Genomic DNA, 21,869 nt, shown 5'->3' on the forward strand with positions numbered 1-21,869 from the left:
ATGCATCATGAATGTTATGATATGTATTAGGGTGATTGCATTAGAATCACGAAGATGGTGCATTGCATTATTCATTGATAGTGGGAATTGGACCAAGGCGACATCAATAGCCCTTAGAGGGAGTTTTGAGGTCATGTCTAATTCCAGATGATTGGACCCAGGCGACATCAATAGCCCGTCGAGGGAGTTTTGAAGTCATGTCCAATCAATGATGTGGAAATTATGAGTTGTGTTGCATTTTCATAAAAGATGTGTATGAATGAACTATTTTTAGTGTTTCTACTCACTGGGCTTTAGAAGCTCATCCCTTTCCCTTAATCCCAGTTTTGCAGGTTCAGTATAGCAGGGAAAGTTAGCAACAGCAGAGTGGTGACTAGAAGACTGCATGTGTAATAGCTTAGTATGGACATGATGTAAATAAAAGAAATATATGTAAAGGCATGTAATAGCTAGTATGTCAGTATGATATGGTTTAGAATGTGCTTTGCCTAGTGTTTGTTTATCCCTTGTATATGCATGTATCCTGTTTTCAGTTTCTTGATGAGAACTGTGTCAAAACAGACTTAATCAATGTTGTGTTTCGAAAACCCAGTGAAGGATAACTGTGAGGGAAGATAGGGTTTCATTCCCTTGACCCAAGACCAGTGCAAAGGAAAGACCAGGTTTGATTCCTGTGATCCACAGAGTAGACCATTAGAGAAAACCAGGTTTGATTCCTGTGACTCTATGGTAGCCAAGTTAACTTATGATATGCTGACCCTTACAGAGTGGGTTCTATGCTGCAGAGCGCATAGGGTATGGAGGTTACTTGGTAAAGCATCATTGGTGTATTATAGATAGCCCGAGGGCTAGTTCAGATTGGTATATCTGAGCATTTTGGTTCATATGATTGAACCTACAGAGAGTGTTTTGAAAGGTTAAGTCTGGTTGTTTAATAGCAACGTTTTAACAGTTAATAGTCCAGTCGGATCATGTATGGGATTTTAACAGCTACACAGAGTTCAGGATAGGCTTACTACGGGTCTAGGCGGCCTTAAGCCGATCTGGATCCTAGTGCCGAGCGGTTCGGACCGTGACAAAGAGGGTACCGGTTTCCGGGCTGTTACAGATGGTATCAGAGCATAGGGCCTCATAAGTACGGTGTGTTGAGCATTTTTGTTCAAGGCTTAGAGATATCTCACATCGAAAAGAGGTTGGTCTAGAGGTTATAGAAAGGCAAAGCACAATAAGTTAAATTATGTCCACTGAGCTAGGAAGTTTGTTGCATGCTGATGTGAAATGCCATGCTGGATGCTATGCATGTATATGTTCTATGTTCATGTGTCTTTCATATGAACTATATGTGTGCTAATGTTTGCTTATTTGTGTTTTGTGTTTTCAGAGCTAAGATGAGTGGAATTAGTCCTCAGAGTGATTCAGATCCGTCGGAAGGGTCTTTTGATGATAGTAAAGAAGGAATGAATCTAGAATCAGAAAACAGGAGAGAGCTAGAAGTGGCTGTGCAAAGAAGGGATGTAGGTGTACAGGTGAATGTAGATGAAGAGACTTTAGAGGATACTCAGACCAAGGATTCTAGGATAGGAGAGAATGAATCCTCCACCTGGAGTACAGCTACCTGGAAAGGAGCAAAGTGGGGGAAAGCGACAAAGAAAAAGGTTAGGGGCCTTAAAGGGTCAAAGAAGAATACAATAGGGACTAGTGGTGCTGGTCCAAGTTCTGGTATAGGCAAGCCACAATGTTTGAGGTGTGGTAGATTGCATAAGGGAATCTGTCTGGCAGGAACAATAGGATGTTATCGGTGTGGACAGAAGGGGCATGTGATTCGTGAGTGTCGTATGATGCCTTGGATGGTTCGGTCCCAGCGGACTGTTTCAGGTAGAAAGGTTCAGCAGGGAATAGCACCCTCAGATCCAGTGGTGCCAGGTATGCTCTTTTTGAGAGTTTTGATGTATATGTTTGTTTTTGTGGATCCTAGTCGGATTGAAAGTAATAGAATGGAATAGAATTACATGTTCAGAGTAACAGGTAAAGAGATGGAGAGTTAGAGAAAAGTTAATAGCTAAGAGTTAAAGACATAGAGTATCAGAAAAGAGTTAAAGAGAGAGTTGTGGTATAAGATGCTATGTTTCAGGTTTCTCCTAATCCCAGGCATAGTGAGAATGGTTCTCTCAAGTAAGAAGTAAAGGTAAGTAAGATAAAAGCAGAAAGAAAAGTGGGATCGATCAGAAAAAAAAAAAAAAACAACAAAACAGTTTAGCGTTAGTCTGGGAAGAGGTGGTAGTTGAGGCAGAGGAAAAGGTCAGTCTTTTCTTCAGTGGATTCCCGAGAGAAGTTCCATTTGCTTTAGCTTGGATCTTCACCCTGACTCAGTAAGAGGCTGTTACATCACACACGGTGACGTCAGGTGCGTTCACGTGAAAGTATTGAGATGTGTCTGCTAGTTGTTTTGAACCCCAGTGTCTTCGCTTTTCTTGTTGCTTAGTGAGCCGATGACAGCATGGGTTTGGTGACTTCTGGGCTTAGAGTGGTTTTCTTGGGTCAATGGACCTGAGTGTGATCCATCTGAGATAGAGTCAGTCAGTTCAGTTCAGAGTTTGTGGTGAGTAGATGCAATCCAGCTGACCTTATGGTTCTAGAGGTGACTGTATGACGTCCTTCTAGGGCGGATTGATGCATTACTCATGGTACTACCTGTGTCCATAGAGACAAGGTGGGGAAATTGGATGGGTCAGGCAGTCCTTTAGGGGGACAGAGTATAGGTGCCTAGCAGTTGATATCAGTCCTACAGGCTCATCGTTATACAGGAAAGGTTGTCAGCGGGTTCTCTTAGCTCTTGTGAGCAAGTTTGTCAGGACAGGGAATCAGCCTCAGTGCCTTTTCTAGTGCGTACTAGATGTTTCCCAGGTAGGCTGTCAGGTTTACCATCTGTCAGGGAGGTAGGATTGGAATGAGAATGGTATCTGGACGCGGAACCATTGCTTCCTCTCTTTCCTCTACAGAATGGCACCTGCAGAGAGAAAGCTAAGAATAGTCAGGATAGTGGAAAAGAGGCTTGGTAGTTAAGGGTTTTATCTGACTTAGTACCTCACCCGCGTATATGCACAAGTTGGTGTGGGAAACGAACGATGAATCCTTAAGGTTTTGCGCTGATAGGTTAATAAGATCAGTGAGTGCAAGCTGGTAAGTAAGTACCACGTTTTCCTTGTTAGGATTGATGATCTTTAGCGGCTCTGATAAAAGTTGTTTATGGTTTTGGTGTGATCAAAGTTTTGAATGCTACCAGTTGAGAGTTGGGAATGAAAGGTTAGAAAAGAGGTTGGGTAAGAAAAGATAAAGAGAAAAAGGAATAAGGATCAGCATAGCGCAGCGAAAGCTGTAGAGTTCCGACAAAGAGTTTGCAGTATGGACTCAACTCAGGAAAATAGAGATTCAGGAATTCTCTCTTTCGAGAGAAGTGGTAGGCTTTATATGTTTATCTGTTTGTTTTTAACATTCGAGGACGAATGTTTTGTAAGGGGGGAAGAATGTAATACCCGGCTAGGTCAGGCATCAGAATTCTTACCATCCGGTGGAATTCCGGAATGGCAGAGGTTCTAGAAGGGTAAGAGTGAAGGTTTTCTAAAAGGTTTTTAAGTGGTTCAAAGGTTTGATTCAGAAAAGAGTTAAGTTTTGAGGAGAAGTGGCTTAAGGAGTTTCTGTCATGTTCGGCCCCCGAATGGTAAGTTCGGCCGCCGAAAGTGCCCAATGTTCGGCCCCCGAAGTTTATGTTCGGCCCCCGAAAGTTGCATGGTTTTGCATGCAGTTTCGGCAGCCGAAGCTGAGGTGGTCGGTTAGTTGTGCACACTCCTCAGTCCGTGGTTTGGCCAGGTGTTTACCTCCAGATCATGACCAGAGGTTTGGCCACGTCTCCCTTGACTCATCTGCAAGCTTTAATCAGCTTATGCAGAGGGTTGGTCTTTTGCAAAAGGGGTTGAACGTTTTTGAGAGAAAAGAAGAGTTGTGAGGGTTTGAAGCTTTGGAGGAGGAGTTGCTGAGTTGGCTGTTCCTCTTCTGTTTTCAAGAGGTAAGGGAAGTCTTTAAACTTGTTTTAATGATTTATAACAGCTTTTAAAGAGGTTAAGGGGAGAGTTATGTATATAGGTTTAGTTTTGATGTTTTAATGGTGTAAATATGTATATGTGTTCTAGTTGCTGTGTTGTTGGGGTTAGTAGGTAGTTTTGGACCCCTTGGTTCATATACCTGAGTATATGTGAGTGAAGGAGGAGGTATGCATGTATGGAGTGGGGTTGGTGCTTGGCAGGCTTGTTCATGCACGAAGCTGAGTTCTGGATGAACTCAGGTTCGGCCGCCGAAGGGAGGATTCGGCCGCCGAACCCCTTGTGGAGGCAGGTTCGGCTGCCTAAGGTTGCTTCCGAAAGAATGGACTTTCGGCTCTGTCATGCACATTCGGCCGCCGAAGGTGCCGCCGAAGGTGCTCTGTCCAGCCTTCTTTTGCATGTTTATGTGATTGTTTTCAGAGGTTCAGAGGGGATTATAGGGGATTGTTTAAGAGTTAATAAGAGTATGTTTGACACCTCATTCGAGTCCATTTGTATAGGATTGGACCCGACAGTTCAGGGAGGTTGTCAGGATTAGCAGTTGCAGCGTCAGTCAGGTTTCTGCTTGAGGAGCAGAGGTGAGTAGAACTAAACTTAATCTTTTATTGTAAGAAAATGGAATGTATGAAGCATAGTCCATGCATCATGAATGTTATGATATGTATTAGGGTGATTGCATTAGAATCACGAAGATGGTGCATTGCATTATTCATTGATAGTGGGAATTGGACCAAGGCGACATCAATAGCCCTTAGAGGGAGTTTTGAGGTCATGTCTAATTCCAGATGATTGGACCCAGGCGACATCAATAGCCCGTCGAGGGAGTTTTGAAGTCATGTCCAATCAATGATGTGGAAATTATGAGTTGTGTTGCATTTTCATAAAAGATGTGTATGAATGAACTATTTTTAGTGTTTCTACTCACTGGGCTTTAGAAGCTCATCCCTTTCCCTTAATCCCAGTTTTGCAGGTTCAGTATAGCAGGGAAAGTCAGCAACAGCAGAGTGGTGACTAGAAGACTGCATGTGTAATAGCTTAGTATGGACATGATGTAAATAAAAGAAATATATGTAAAGGCATGTAATAGCTAGTATGTCAGTATGATATGGTTTAGAATGTGCTTTGCCTAGTGTTTGTTTATCCCTTGTATATGCATGTATCCTGTTTTCAGTTTCTTGATGAGAACTGTGTCAAAACAGACTTAATCAATGTTGTGTTTCGAAAACCCAGTGAAGGATAACTGTGAGGGAAGATAGGGTTTCATTCCCTTGACCCAAGACCAGTGCAAAGGAAAGACCAGGTTTGATTCCTGTGATCCACAGAGTAGACCATTAGAGAAAACCAGGTTTGATTCCTGTGACTCTATGGTAGCCAAGTTAACTTATGATATGCTGACCCTTACAGAGTGGGTTCTATGCTGCAGAGCGCATAGGGTATGGAGGTTACTTGGTAAAGCATCACTGGTGTATTATAGATAGCCCGAGGGTTAGTTCAGATTGGTATATCTGAGCATTTTGGTTCATATGATTGAACCTACAGAGAGTGTTTTGAAAGGTTAAGTCTGGTTGTTTAATAGCAACGTTTTAACAGTTAATAGTCCAGTCGGATCATGTATGGGATTTTAACAGCTACACAGAGTTCAGGATAGGCTTACTACGGGTCTAGGCGGCCTTAAGCCGATCTGGATCCTAGTGCCGAGCGGTTCGGACCGTGACAAAGAGGGTACCGGTTTCCGGGCTGTTACACATGTGGAGGATCAATTCAAGACAAAACACCTCAAGAAATGAGGAACTTAATTTCTACAATGGCAGCAGCTTCACAGTAGTTTGGAGATCAAGAACAGCCACTAAGAAGGGTGAATGAGGTGAGTACATCCACTTTGGCATCCCAAATTTCTGATCTCACCAGTGCTGTCCGTAGCCTTGTTGTGGGTCAAGCCCAATAAGTCCAGCAGATTCAGCAGCCCAAGCCATGTGGAATATGTGCAAACATGAACCACCCAACTGATCTGTAACGACCCGAAAATCGGACCGCTACCGGCTCTAGGATCCAGATCGGCTTAAGGCTGCCGGGACCTGTAGCAAGCCTGACATGCAACTTGTAAACCTGTTTAATCCCATACATGATCAACAACATACATAAAAATTAAAACTTTTCTTTCATACATTCTATCATACGCCAAACTCAACCTGTGCATGCACTGAACATAATCATCATCATAATCTTGACCCCTCTATGGGATCTTATCAATGCCCCCAATGGGTGGCATAACATGTGTTGAGTTGGCTAACATAGTCATCAATACACATTAAGATCATGTAACAAAAAGGGATTACAACATCTATAGGGTCAAGCACAACTTCTAATCCTCAATATCATTATACATAACATAACTATTCAGTTATACATCATCTTACAATTTATCATGTCCACTTTCTAACTATTACAATTACAAGACTTTACTCTTCTTGACTTCTCTGTCTAGTCCGTACCTGCAATCCTGGGGGATTAGGGAAAAGGGGTGAGCTACAAGAGCCCAGTGAGCAGAATAGAAGAAAACAACATTTAAAATCTCATGCCATCATGTAATGCAACACATCACAACAAATCATATTTCAGATGGTATTGTCACCAATAGTCCTCTACATTTCAAAGTGTCGGGACGTAGAATGGGTACAACCGGTCTTTCTCTTAACATAACATATCATAACATACCAATGTGCCAGGGACGTAGAATGGGTACAACCTGGACTTTCTCTTACATAGTGCCAGGGACGTAGAATGGGTACAACCTGGACTTTCTCTTACATAGTGCCAGGGACGTAGAATGGGTACAACCTGGACTTCCATACCATATCATGCCGTAACATCATCATATCATATGAGGACTAAAGGGTCATCCAATAACCAATCCACATCAACATCATAAATGCAATGCAACATATTCGTGAATTCTAATGCAAGCAACCTAATTCATTACATGGCATTCATGATGCATGAACGTGCTCAAGTGTATAACTCATTTGCTTTAAAAGCATAAAGGTTTATTCTACTCACCTCTGGCTAGCTCTGCTGACTCAGAAGCAGCTGAACTCACTGCTGGGGTCCTCGGTTCCTCGGGTCCGAACCTACACAGGTGGACTCAAATGAGGGACCAAACAACTAGAACATAACTCTAAAAACATTCCCCAAAAACCCCCTAAAACACCTCAAAACAATCATGCAAAAACATGCAAAGGAAGGCTGGACAGGGCAGGTTCGGCGGCACCTTCAGCGGTCGAAAGTCCCTCCAGAGCCGAAACCCAGGCAGGTTCGGCGGCACCTTCGGCGGCCGAAAGTCCCAGACAGAGACGAAAGTCTCTTTTCGGGGGCAACTTCGGCAGCCGAAAGGCCTGCCTCCCCAGCCATGTTCGGCGGCCGAAAGTTCCTTTGACTGCCGAACCTGGTTTCTGCCAAAGGGCAGAAACTTGGCTCCTTTATGCACATTTGCCTCCCAAAACTTCTAATCATGCATATAACTCAACCAAAACATGCATACAAGCTCCTAGGGGTCTCAAACTACCTTAAACCCCAGCTACAACACACAACAACAACACATTGCATCCACATTGCTCAAAACATAACATTAACTCAAAAACCTAACTATGAGCTAAACATGCATTCTACCCCATAGATCTTGCATAAAACTTACTTTAAACATGAAATGAGCTTAAGATCGGCTCTTACCTCTTGAAGATCGAGAGAGAGAGACGTCCTAAACTCGGAGGTGGGAGATTTTGAGTTCTTGAACCTCAAAGCTCCAAAACTTGCTTTAAACTCGAGAATCTTCAAAACAAAGCAAAAACTTGTGAAAATCTTGAAAGATTTGAAGGAAAAACTCAAGGATTGGTGAGGAACGGCGGAGAGCTCACCTTGGCCGACAATGGGGAGAAAAACTCGCCCGTTTTCGGCTAAGGGACCCTTTTATAGTGGCTGGCTAGGCCATGTTCGGGGGCCGAACGTGCCTCCGCATGCATGCCATGTTCGGCGGCCGAACTTGAGGTTCGGCGGCCGAACCTGGACTTTCCTCAACCTATGCCTTCGGGGCCCTAAGGCACACCCGAAATGCCTGCATGTTCGGCGGCCGAACTTGAGGTTCGGCGGCCGAACCTGGGTTTTCCTCCAAGGTTGTTTTATGTAAAAACTCATTTTCTTTTTACTTAAAATCATCAAAAATCATTAAAACATTTCATGAAATCATGGTTCTACCCTACTAGAGGCTTCCGACATCCGAGATTCCACCGGACGGTAGGAATTCCGATACCAGAGTCTAGCCGGGTATTACATTCTCCCCCCCTTAAGAACATTCGTCCCCGAATGTTCCTCAACTAGCACATAGCATGGCATACACATAACATACACATAAAACACATAAAGCTCACAAGGGACAAACCTCAGAAAAGATAAGGGTATTGCTGGAGCATGGACTCCCGTGTCTCCCAAGTGCATTCTTCCAAATTGTGGTGGTTCCATAGGACTTTCACCATCGGGATTTCCTTGTTTCTCCGCTTTCTGATCTGGGTGTCTATGATCTGTACTGGCTGCTCAACATACATGAGATTCTCTTGGACCTCCACATCAGGCTCACTAAGAACCTTGCCCGGATCTGACACAAACTTCCTCAACATTGAAACATGGAAAACCGGATGGATTTTTGCCATTGAAGCAGGCAAATCTAGCCTGTACGACACATTTCCAATCTTCTGCAAGATTTCAAAGGGTCCGATGTATCGTGGGGCTAGTTTACCTTTCTTCCCAAAACGAACCACTCCTTTCATTTGAGACACCTTGAGCAATACCAGATCTCCCTCCTGAAACTCTACTTGCCGTCTGCGGATGTCTGCATAACTCTTCTGTCTGCTTGAAGCAGTCTTGATTCTCTCTCTGATTATGGGTACCACCCTGCTGGTAATCTCTACTAGCTCAGGCCCTGCCAAGGCCTTCTCTCCAACTTTCTCCCAGCAAACAGGTGATCTACACTTCCTTCCATATAAAGCTTCATATGGAGCCATCCCGATGCTAGCATGATGGCTGTTATTGTAGGCAAACTCCACCAAAGGTAGATGCTGCCTCCAAGAACCGCCAAAGTCCAGCACACACATTCTGAGCATATCCTCGATAGTCTGGATGGTCCTTTCTGACTGTCCATCAGTCTGGGGGTGGAAGGCAGTATTGAAATCTAACCTAGTACCCATGGCATTCTGCAGACTCCGCCAAAACCTGGAGGTGAACTGGGGCCCTCTATCCGACACTATAGAAACAGGAACCCCATGCAGCCTGACGATCTCATCCACGTATACCTGCGCCAACTTGTCCACAGAGTAGCCACTCCTGACAGGGATGAAGTGAGCAGATTTGGTGAGTCTGTCCACAATCACCCATATGGAGTCCAATCTGTTGGACGCCGCCGGTAACCCCACTACGAAGTCTATAGCTATATTCTCCCATTTCCACTCTAGAATAGGTAGTGGGTTAAGCATTCCAGCCGGCTTCTGATGTTCCAGCTTCACCCTCTGACACACTTCGCAGGCTGACATAAACTGTGCCACTTCTTTCTTCATCGCTGGCCACCAATAAACCTTCTTCAGATCTTGATACATCTTGGTGGCTCCGGGGTGAACGCTGTATCTTGCATTATGAGCCTCCCTCATAATGTCTCCTTTTAGCCCTATGTCATAGCGGAGGATCCCCTTACTGTCAAATCTGAACTCACTGTCTTTGCCTGACTGAACAGTCCTGGCAATCTTCACTAACTATGGGTCCTCATGTTGTTTCTGAGCCACTTGCTCCAGAAACACAGGTGTCACTCTCATCAGGGCCACTAAAGCACCTGTACCAGACAACTCCAACTATAGACCTTCATCAATGAGCTTGTAAAACTCCTTCACCACTAGTCTCCTCTCTGCCGTGATGTGGGATAGACTGCCTAGTGACTTCCGGCTTAGGGCGTCTGCCACGACATTCGCCTTACTCGGATGATACTGAATCTTGCAATCATAGTCACTCAGCAGTTCTACCCATCTCCTCTGTCTCAAATTCAAGTCTCTTTGACTCAGGATGTACTGCAGGCTTTTATGATCTGTAAAGATCTCACATTTTACCCCATAGAGGTAGTGCCTCCACATCTTGAGTGCAAAGATTACTGCTGCCATCTCTAGGTCATGCGTGGGGTAATTCAACTCATGCTTCTTCAGCTGCCTAGAAGCATAAGCAATCACCCTCTCATTCTGCATCAGTACACAACCTAGTCCCACACGGGACGCATCACAAAAGACTGTAAAGTCCTCATCACTAGATGGCAGAGCTAAAACTGGTGCTGAAGTCAACCTCTTCTTAAGCTCTTCAAAACTCTCTTCGCACTGGTCGGTCCACAGAAACTTCTGATTCTTCCTGGTCAACCTGGTCAGAGGAGCTGCTATTTTCGAGAAGTCCTGAACGAACCTCCTGTAGTAACCTGCCAAACCCAAGAAACTTCTAATCTCTGTCACTGAAGTGGGTCTAGGCCAGTTAGCCACAGTTTCTGTCTTCTTAGGGTGCACCTCTATCCCGTTCTCTGACACTACATGCCCTAAGAATGAAATGCTCCTCAACCAGAACTCACACTTAGAGAACTTGGCATACAAGCCATGTTCCCTCAAGGTCTGCAGAACCAACCTCAGATGATGGGCATGCTCCTCTGCATTCCTGGAATACACTAAGATATCATCTATGAAGACAATAACAAAGTGATCCAGGTATTGACTAAACACTCTATTCATGAGATCCATGAATGCTGCAGGGGCGTTGGTTAACCCGAACGGCATTACAAGGAACTCAAAATGCCCATATCTGGTCCTGAAGGCTGTCTTCGGCACATCCTCCTCCCTTATCCTTAGCTGATGGTACCCCGATCTCAGATCTATTTTAGAGAAACAACCTGCTCCGGCTAGCTGGTCAAATAGATCGTCGATCCTTGGCAATGGGTACTTATTTTTGGTAGTGACTTTGTTCAACTGCCTGTAGTCGATACAAAGTCTAAGGGATCCATCCTTCTTTCTCACGAACAAAACTGGTGCACCCCAAGGTGAAGTGCTCGGTCGGATGAAGCCCTTTTCTACCAACTCTTGCAACTGTTCTTTCAATTCCTTCAACTTGGCTGGAGCCATCCTGTAGGGAGGGATAGAGATCGGTCGGGTTCCAGGCATCAATTCTATCTCGAACTCTATCTCCCTAGCAGGTGGTAAACCTGGCAGCTCGTCTGGGAACACATCTAAAAACTCTCTAACCACTGGCACCGAGGTGGGCTCTCTAACCTGACTACTAAGCTCTCTCACATGAGCCAAATACCCCTGACATCCCTTCCTAAGCAACCTACGAGCCTGAAGAGCTGATATCAGACCTCTAGGTGTACCCCTCCTGTCTCCCCTGAAGACAACCTCTGACCCATCCTGACCTCTGAACCTGACTACCTTGTCCCTGCAGTCCAAGGTAGCACCATGGGTAGATAACCAGTCCATCCCTAGAATGACGTCAAAAGCTGTCAAATCTAGAACCACCAGGTCGGCGGACAAGCATCTTCCCTCAACAAACACAGGACTACACTGGCAGACTGACTCTGCCACTGATGGATCACATTTGGGTCCACTGACCCAGAGGGGACACTCTAACTCAGAGATCATCAACCCCAACCTCTGAACGGCTCTCGGAGCAATAAAAGAATGAGATGCACCAGGGTCCATCAAGGCATACACATCTGAACAACCAATGACTAAATTACCTGCCACCACGGTGTTAGGTGCATCTGCCTCCTGTTGAGTCATCGTGAAGATCCGTGCTGGAGCTGATGGACCTTCACCTCTGAAACCCGCTGAAGAAGAGGCTGCCCCTCTCCCTCTGCCTTTGCCACTGGCTTGAGTCATGGCTGGAGCTGCTGGCTGAGCCACACTACCAGAAGCTGTCTGCTGAGACTGTGCTCCAAAAGCTGCCCTAGGACACTCCCGAGCTATGTGTCCCTCTTGCCCGCATCTGAAGCAGGCTGCTGTCCCAGCCCGGCAAACTCCCCTGTGTAGCCTACCACACTTTGCACAAACTGCATTTTCCGCACCAGAGCTCGAGCCACTCCCTAGTCCCAGACTAGACTTGACCTTGTTCCAAAACTTGTTCTTCTTGGTCTTCCTAGTGGTGTTACTCCACTTTTTGCTGCCTGAAGCTGCTGCACTAAAAGAAGAAGAGCCTGGGGTCTTAGAACCAGAAGGCTGTGCCACTGACTGCTTGACTGATCCCTGAACGATGGCACTGGCCTCCATTTTCTGAGCCATATCCACTATGGCATGAAAGCTCTCCCTATCTGCTGACTGGATCAAGGAGGAATATCTAGAGTGGAGTTTCATGATATACCTCCTTGACCTTTTCTGATCTGTGTCTAGGTTTTGCCCTGCAAATGGCAACAGCTCCAAGAATCTGTCTGTGAACTCCTCTACACCCATCTCTTCAGTCTGCCTCAACTGCTCAAACTCTATCATCTTCAGCTCCCTTGAACTATCGGGAAAAGCCCATCCTGCAAACTCGTTTGCAAACTCTTCCCAAGACATGCTGTCTACCCTTGGGTTCACATAATTCTTGAACCACTCTCGTGCCTTCTTACACTTAAGAGTGAACCCAGCCATCTGAATGGCTCTACTGTCATCAGCCCCAATCTCATCTGTGATCACCTTAACCCTTTCAAGATACACAAATGGGTCATCCCCTTTTTCATACTGAGGAGCACCCAGTTTCATGTAGTCGGTCATCTTGACCTTGCTCCCACTGGCTGAGCTAGGTCTAGAAGGTTGGGTAACTGGGGCTGCTGGTTCTGTAGGTGGTGGAGGTGGGGCAACATTTTCTGAGGTAGGGTTTGGATAGTAAGGTGGGGGTGGATACATTGGGTACTGTGAATATGGTGGGTAGTAGGGTGGGTATGGCATCTGCGTGGGATAAGGGGTCAAACTAGGGTAATCCGATGTACCTCCCATCGAATACCCGGGATTTTTTGAGAAGTGTGGGTAGTGGGGTGGCTGAACAAATCCCGAGGCCTGAGTGCCTCCTTGGGACTCTCCCATTCCCTCTTCTGACATGCTAACTCCCAAACTGCCATCCCTCCTCTGCTTTACGTCCATATCATCCCCCATGTCTTCTGACATTCCACCCTGAACTGTTCCTCTGACTGATCTGCTTCTACCCAGATCCAGAGACCTTCTAGGGTCTCTAACTGCTCTTTCTCTGTTAGACCTACTAGACATCGCCCTAGGCAATGTAGGAGGACGGGCGCTCATGCCCTCATCCTCAGGTGGCACTCCAGTCAATCTTGCTGATCGACGAGTTCCCCTCATTCTGATTTCTGAAAGGCAGCACATAACAAGCAAACATTAGCATCATATGGTTCATGCGGGCACACATGAACCCTCATCACATACATATCATTCATATCATAGCATTAATGCACATGTATAAAATCATGGCATTTCACATCATCAAACAAGACAGGACTCCACATCCTATCCTAGTGGACATGATTTTCCTACTGTGCTTGACCTTCTATAACATCTATGAGCCCGACACTCTAGGTCCGACCATATGAACCTAGGGCTCTGATACCATTCTGTAACGATCCGAAAATCGAACCGCTACCGGTGCTAGGATCCAGATCGGCTTAAGGCCGCCGGGACCCGTAGCAAGCCTGACATGCAACCTGTAAACCTGTTTAATCCCATACATGATCAACAACATACATAAAAATTAAAACTTTTCTTTCATACATTCTATCATACGCCAAACTCAACCTGTGCATGCACTGAACATAATCATCATCATAATCTTGACCCCTCTATGGGATCTCATCAATGCCCCCAATGGGTGGCATAACATGTGTTGAGTTGGCTAACATAGTCATCAATACACATTAAGATCATGTAACAAAAAGGGATTACAACATCTATAGGGTCAAGCACAACTTCTAATCCTCAATATCATTATACATAACATAACTATTCAGTTATACATCATCTTACAATTTATCATGTCCACTTTCTAACTATTACAATTACAAGACTTTACTCTTCTTGACTTCTCTGTCTAGTCCGTACCTGCAATCCTGGGGGATTAGGGAAAAGGGGTGAGCTACAAGAGCCCAGTGAGCAGAATAGAAGAAAACAACATTTAAAATCTCATGCCATCATGTAATGCAACACATCACAACAAATCACATTTCGGATGGTATTGTCACCAATAGTTCTCTACATTCCAAAGTGCCGGGACGTAGAATGGGTGCAACCGGTCTTTCTCTTAACATAACATATCATAACATACCAATGTGCCAAGGACGTAGAATGGGTACAACCTGGACTTTCTCTTACATAGTGCCAGGGACGTAGAATGGATACAACCTGGACTTCCATACCATATCATGCCGTAACATCATCATATCATATGAGGACTAAAGGGTCATCCAATAACCAATCCACATCAACATCATAAATGCAATGCAACATATTCGTGAATTCTAATGCAAACAACCTAATTCATCACATGGCATTCATGATGCATGAACGTGCTCAAGTGTATAACTCATTTGCTTTAAAAGCATAAAGGTTTATTCTACTCACCTCTGGCTAGCTGACTCAGAAGTAGCTGAACTCACTGCTGGGGTCCTCGGTTCCTCGGGTCCGAACCTACACAGGTGGACTCAAATGAGGGACCAAACAACTAGAACATAACTCTAAAAACATTCCCCAAAAACCCCCTAAAACACCTCAAAACAATCATGCAAAAACATGCAAAGGAAGGCTGGACAGGGCAGGTTCGGCGGCACCTTCGGCGGCCGAAAGTCCCAGACAGAGACGAAAGTCTCTTTTCGGGGGCAACTTCGGCAGCCGAAAGGCTTGCCTCCCCAGCCATGTTCGGTGGCCGAAAGGTCCTTCGGCTGCCGAACCTGGTTTCTGCCAAAGGGCAGAAACTTGGCTCCTTTATGCACATTTGCCTCCCAAAACTTCTAATCATGCATATAACTCAACCAAAACATGCATACAAGCTCCTAGGGGTCTCAAACTACCTTAATCCCCAACTACAACACACAACAACAACACATTGCATCCACATTGCTCAAAACATAACATTAACTCAAAAACCTAACTATGAGCTAAACATGCATTCTACCCCATAGATCTTGCATAAAACTTACTTTAAACATGAAATGAGCTTAAGATCGGCTCTTACCTCTTGAAGATCGAGAGAGAGAGACGTCCTAAACTCGGAGGTGGGAGATTTTGAGTTCTTGAACCTCAAAGCTCCAAAACTTGCTTTAAACTCGAGAATCTTCAAAACAAAGCAAAAACTTGTGAAAATCTTGAAAGATTTGAAGGAAAAACTCAAGGATTGGTGAGGAATGGCGGAGAGCTCACCTTGGCCGACAATGGGGAGAAAAACTTGCCCGTTTTCGGCTAAGGGACCCTTTTATAGTGGCTGGCCAGGCCACGTTCGGGGGCCGAACGTGCCTCCGCATGCATGCCATGTTCGGCGGCCGAACTTGAAGTTCGGTGGCCGAACCTGGACTTTCCTCAACCTATGCCTTCGGGGGCCTAAGGCACACCCGAAATGCCTGCATGTTCGGCGGCCGAACTTGAGGTTCGGCGGCCGAACCTGGGTTTTCCTCTAAGGTTGTTTTCATGCAAAAACTCATTTTCTTTTTACTTAAAATCATCAAAAATCATTAAAACATTTCATGAAATCATGGTTCTACCTTACTAGAGGCTTCCGACATCCGAGATTCCACCGGACGGTAGGAGTTCCGATACCGGAGTCTAGCCGGGTATTACATATCCGTCGAGAAATAAGTGATATAAGGCAAAAGCATTCTGAAGGCTTATATGAGTACTGGGAGAGGTTCAAAAGGTTGTGCACAAGCTACCCTCAGCATGATATTTCTGAAAAATCCCTAATCGACTATTTCTATGGAGGTTTACTACCCGCGGAGAGGAAGTTTATTGATGCAGCATGTGGAGGATCAATTCAAGACAAAACACCTCAAGAAATGAGGAACTTAATTTCTACTATGGCAGCAGCTTCACAGTAGTTTGGAGATCAAGAACAGCCACCAAGAAGGATGAATGAGGTGAGTACATCCACTTTGGCATCCCAAATTTTTGATCTCACCAGTGCTGTCCGTAGCCTTGTTGTGGGTCAAGCCCAATAAGTCCAGCAGATTCAGCAGCCCAAGCCATGTGGAATATGTGCAAACATGAACCACCCAACTGATCTATGTCCTTCCCTTCAAGATGAGGACCAGCAAGTCAATGCAGTTGGAGGTTTTAATGGGCAAAGAAGGTATGATCCCTATTCTAATACATACAATCCAGGTTGGAGGGATCACTCGAATTTCAGTTATGCAAGGGCCAATCAATATCCAAATTACCATTAAAGAAATCCAGCCCCAACAGCACCTCAAAAGTCCAATACACCCCTTGAAGAGATAGTGAAGTCCTTAGCAAACACTGTGCAAAATCTTGAGCAACAAATGGGACAAATGGCTTCATCCTTGAGTAAGCTTGAATCACAAGGAAAGCTGCCTTCCCAAACTGAGATAAATCCAAGGCAAAATGCTAGTGCTATCACATTGAGGAGTGGAAAAGAGCTTCAAGACAGCAAGCCTGAGAAAATGCAAAAACAGGTCACTGAAGAGAATCTGCTGGAAAGTGATCAGGGCAGTCGATCTGCCCAAATCACAGACCCAATCGATAGGCAGACTGAATTACCCAGCAGAGGCAACCTGCCCAAATCACCGAGAAGGCATAAGTTGATTTGTCCAAATCAACAATCCAGGCAGAATTTAGCTCCCAACAGACCAAGGTAGACCAGCAATCAGTGGAGAAATTTAAGGTACCTCCCCCCTTCCCAAGAAGATTTGCAAGATCCCAAAAGGAGAAAGAGGAGAAAGAAATACTTGAGACATTCCGCAAGGTAGAAATCAACATTCCCCTATTAGATGCTGTAAAGCAAATTCCAAGGTATGCAAAATTTCTCAAAGAGCTATGCACCAACCGAAGGTGTAACGACCCGAAAATCGGACCGCTACCGGAGCTAGGATCCAGATCGGCTTAAGGCCGCCGGGACCCGTAGCAAGCCAAACATTCATCCTGTGAACCTGTTTAATCCCATACATGATCAACAACATACATAAAAATTTTGAACTTTTCTTTCCATTCATTCACCAAACTCAACCTGTGCATGCACTATTCATGAACATAAACATTAACCCCACCTTGGAGTCCTCATCAATGCTCCAACGGGGTGATACAACATAAATTAAGTTTGGTTTATAATAATCATCATTAAACATTAAGATCATGTACTAGAAAGGGATTAACATAATACTACGGTCAAGCACAACTCTAAACTCCCATAATCATCATTACATTACATTTTTATACCATACTTTTACATGACTGTACTCAACATAACATATCAACATTTTTCATGTCCACACTAGCTATTACATGACCATGACTTCATTACTCTTGCTGACCACCTGGTCTACCCTGTACCTGCAAACCTGGGGGTTAAGGGAGAGGGGTGAGCTACTAGAGCCCAGTGAGCAGAATAATAAAACATAGTATTTAAAACATATGATATCATGGGATGCATCACAGCACAAACATTTCACATCAAGGATGAACTTGTAATACCCGGCTTGAGTCCGGCATCAGAATTCCTGTAGTCTGGTGGAATTTCGAGTGTCGGAACCCTCGAGAAGGGTAAGACATATGTTTTCATGTGTATTTTAGAGTTTTGAAGGTTTTAAGTATAACGGAAAATGAGTTTTTGAAAGAAAAGCAACAAGGGAGAAATGCAAAGGTTCGGCCGCCGAAGGTCACTTTCAGCCGCCGAATATTGCATGGTTTCGGATTCATGTTCGGCTGCCGAAGGTGGTCTGGCCAGCCACCTATTTAAGGGCCAAGGGTCGGTGGAAGGAGGATATTTCTCCTCCACTTGCAGCCAGAGGTGAGTTCAAGCCTCTCTCAAGTTGACTTTCATGTTTTTCATGTTTTTCACCAAATCTTTCAAGGGTTTTACGAGTTTTGGTGTGTTTTGAAGGTTTTGAGCAAAAATAGCAAGTTTGATAGTTTGGAGCTTTGGAAGAGGTTTTCTCCATATCTCCACGTTAAGAGCACTCATCCTCAAGTTCTTAAGGAGGTAAGGGTGGATCCTGAACTTCTTTGATGATTTTTAAAGGTTTTATGGAAGTTTGATGGGTAGTATGCATAAGTAGGTGTAGGTGAGAGGTTTGGGAGATGTTGATGTTCAAGCATGTTAAGTGTTGTTTGATGTGTTTATTTGAGGTTTTAGAATAGTTTTGAACCTCTTTATGCATGATTTATGGTATGTGCTAGTTGGGAGTAGTTGATATGCATGTTGGGTACGTTTTGGGTAAGTTTTGCATGAAACAGAGCAGGGTTCTGCCCAACGGGCAAAACCAGGTTCGGCCGCCGAAGGAAGATTCGGCCGCCGAACCCCTTGTGGAGGCAGTTTCGGCTGCCAAAGCTTGCCCCCGAACTTTTGGACTTTCGTCTCTGGAGGCAAGGTTCGGCCGCCGAAAGTGCCGCCGAAGGTTGAGTTTTGTCTCTGGACGAGACTTTCGGCTGCCGAAGGTGCCGCCAAACATGCATGAGTTTCGTCTCTAGAGGGGAGTTTCGGCCGCCGAACCTGCCGCCGAAAGTGCCCTGTCCAGCTTTCTTTTGCATGTTTTATGTGCTTGTTTTAGGATCTGTTAGAGGGGGCGTTTGGGGAGTTTCTTAGAGCTGTTCGTGAGTTAGTTTGGTCCCTCATTTGAGTCCACCTGTGTAGGTACGGACCAGAGGAATCAGGGAAGTCAGCAGTGAGCACAGGTTCCGACCTGCAGAGTTAGTACAGAATCAGCCAGAGGTGAGTGGAACTTCTCTTTTCAGAACTAAACTATTTGGAGCATATGTCATGCATCATAAGATTATAGTAGGATGCTTGCATTAGTTTCACGAAGATGACGCATTGCATATACGATGTGTATGAGGCTGTGGATAGACCAAGGTGACTCCAATAGCCCAAACTCTGTTATAAGACCTGGCCGGGCCAGGCAACCATCTGTAGGTAAGACCTGACTAGCTCAGGCAGCAGAGATAGTAAGACCTGGCTGGGCCAGGCAGGCAGAGTGTAAGACCTGGCCGGGCCAGGCAGATTGAGGTTGTAAGACCTGGCTAGGCCAGGCATCCTTTGAGTGGGATTGTTGGTGGTCATGTCTGTCCCTGAGATGATGTGCTGTAGTGCATTCCATAAGATCATGTTTTCAACTTATGGTTTATATCGTTCTGCTCATTGGGCTTGTATAGCTCATCCCTCTCCCCTAATCCCAGTTGTGCAGGTTCAGAGTCCAGAGGGAGTCCAGCAGAGTGTGGAAGAAGCAGAGTTATGTAATAGCTAGTATGGACATGTTGATGTAAAGAGATAATGTATAGTGTGTAGCTTAGTGCTTGACTTATAAGAGTTGTAATCCCTTGTGGTAATCACATGATCAGTTTATGTATGTTTCTTTGAATGTTAATGCATATGAGAAAACCAGGCTTAACATTATGAGTTATTAGACCAGAAAGAGTGCATGCACAGGTTAAGCCCTGGAGGAAAGAAAAGTTTTAATAGAAAATGTATGATCATGTATGGGATTTCACAGGTACACAGACAGTATAGCAGGCTTACTACGGGTCCCGGCGACCTTAAGTCGATCTGGATCCTAGTGCCGGTAGCAGTTCGGTTTCCGGGCTGTTACAGATTGGTATCAGAGCCCTAGGTTCATATGGTCGGACCTATAGAGATAGAGTTGGGCTCATAGAGGTTTAGTGGGTCAATCACAATAGGAAAACATGTCCACTAGGATAGGATGTTAGTCCTGTCTGTCTGATGCTGTGAACTGCTAGTATGTATGCATGTGCCTCATATGATGTGTGATGTGCGCTTATGTGCTCTGTTATGTGTTGTGTTTTTCAGAGAGAGTTAAGATGCGAGGAACTCGTCGATCCGCGAGATTGACTGGAGTCCCACCTGAAAGTGAGGGTACAGCTGCTCGTCCTCCTGCATTGCCAAGGGCAAGGACTCATAGGTCAAGCAGGGAAGGAACGTCAAGAGACCCTAGAAGGTCTTCTGACGAGAGCAGAAGAGGAATAGGCAGAAGGGAAGGAGCAGAAGAAGAGAGAGTTGCTTTGGAGGAGGAGGATCAGAGTAGAGATGTTAGTATGGGTAGAGGAAGGTCAGAAGAAGGTATGGGGGAGTCTCAGGGAGGTGCGCAGGCCTCGGGGTTTGGCTATCCACCCTTTCCACAGGGCCCAGGGTATCCGATGGGAGGCACATCGGATTACTCCAGCTTTGCCCCATATCCACCCTATATGCCATATATGCCCTATCCTTCCTTCTATCCACCCTATCACATGTATCCACCCCCACCTTTTCATCAAAGTTCAGCATCTCCTGAAGCCAGAGAAACAGTACCTCCACCACCACCACCTGAACCAGTAGCCCCTGTTGTTGAAGCACAACCCAATTCTTCAGGGGGAAATAAGGTGAAGATGACCGAGTACTTAAAGTTGGATGCTCCTAAATTCAACACGGGAGATGATCCCTTTGAGTATCTCAGTGCAGTCAGAATGATTACAAGTGAGTTGGGAGCAGATGACAGTAGAGCCATTGAGATGGCAGGGTTCACATTAAAATGCAAGAAAGCCAGAGAATGGTTCAAGAACTATGTGGACCCCAGAATGGATAGTATGACATGGGAAGAGTTCGCCAATGAGTTTGCTGGGTGGGCTTTTCCTGACAGTTCCAGGGAACTAAAGGTTGTGGAGTTTGAACAGTTGAGACAGACGGAGGAGATGAGCATTGATGAGTATACAGATAAGTTCCTGGAATTGTTACCGTATGTGGGTCAGGCGTATGATACGGATCAGAAGAAGGCAAAGAGATATGCCACGAGGCTCCATCCCAGGTATTTCTCTTTGATTCTCCACGCGGAGAAGGAGAGTTTCCACTCCATTGTGGATGCTGCGAGAAAGATGGAGGCCAGTGCCATAAGTCAGGGAGTAGTCAAGCAGTCAAAGGCACAGTCTTCTAGTGCGAAACCAGGTTCCTCCTCGCAGAGTACAACAAGTGCGAGCAAGAAGAGATGGGAGAAATTCAGAGGAAAGAGAGGCAAGTTCTGGAACAAGCTTAAGACGGGTCTAGGAATGAGTAGCGGCTCCAGCTCTGGCACAGATCTTCCAGTGTGCAATAGATGTGGGAGACCGCACAGAGGAGCTTGTTTGTTGGGATCTTCAGCCTGCTATAGATGTGGGCAGGAGGGACATTATGCACGGGAATGTCCTCAGGCGACTTTGGTTGCACCATCCCAGCAGATGACCTCAGGTAGTGTCGTTCAGTTAGCAGCTTCAGCCCGACCACCAAGCAGTGGCAGAGGTAGAGGGAGAGGGTCAGCCTCTTCTTCAGGGATGGGTTCCCGAGGTGCAGGTTCGTCAGCTCCAGCACGGATTTTCACCATGACGCAACAGGAGGCAGACATGTCGAACAAAGTGGTGTCAGGTAATCTCATCATTGGGTGTTCTGAGGTGTATGCTTTGATGGACCCCAGTGCTTCTCACTCTTTCATTTCTTCTAGAGCCGCAGAGAGTTTAGGGTTGATCGTATCCGAGTTAGAGTGTCCTGTAACGA

At 45.4% G+C, this 21,869-nt stretch overlaps 1 protein-coding gene across 1 annotated transcript in view; it reads left to right on the top strand.

Annotated features, from left to right (window-relative positions):
• LOC110617833 overlaps positions 1-21,869 on the top strand; it is a gene marked incomplete at its 3' end in the record, with an annotated part of 55,984 nt that overhangs the window by 17,189 nt on the left and 16,926 nt on the right. Inside the window, exons 3-4 of the mRNA XM_043957752.1 lie at positions 16,106-16,203; positions 16,968-17,191. Of these exons, the coding sequence (XP_043813687.1) occupies positions 16,106-16,203; positions 16,968-17,191 (322 nt within the window). The remainder of the gene's footprint in view (positions 1-16,105; positions 16,204-16,967; positions 17,192-21,869) is intronic.

Source organism: Manihot esculenta, chromosome 6 (assembly GCF_001659605.2).
Source record: "Manihot esculenta cultivar AM560-2 chromosome 6, M.esculenta_v8, whole genome shotgun sequence".
Taxonomy (NCBI): Eukaryota; Viridiplantae; Streptophyta; class Magnoliopsida; order Malpighiales; family Euphorbiaceae; genus Manihot; species Manihot esculenta.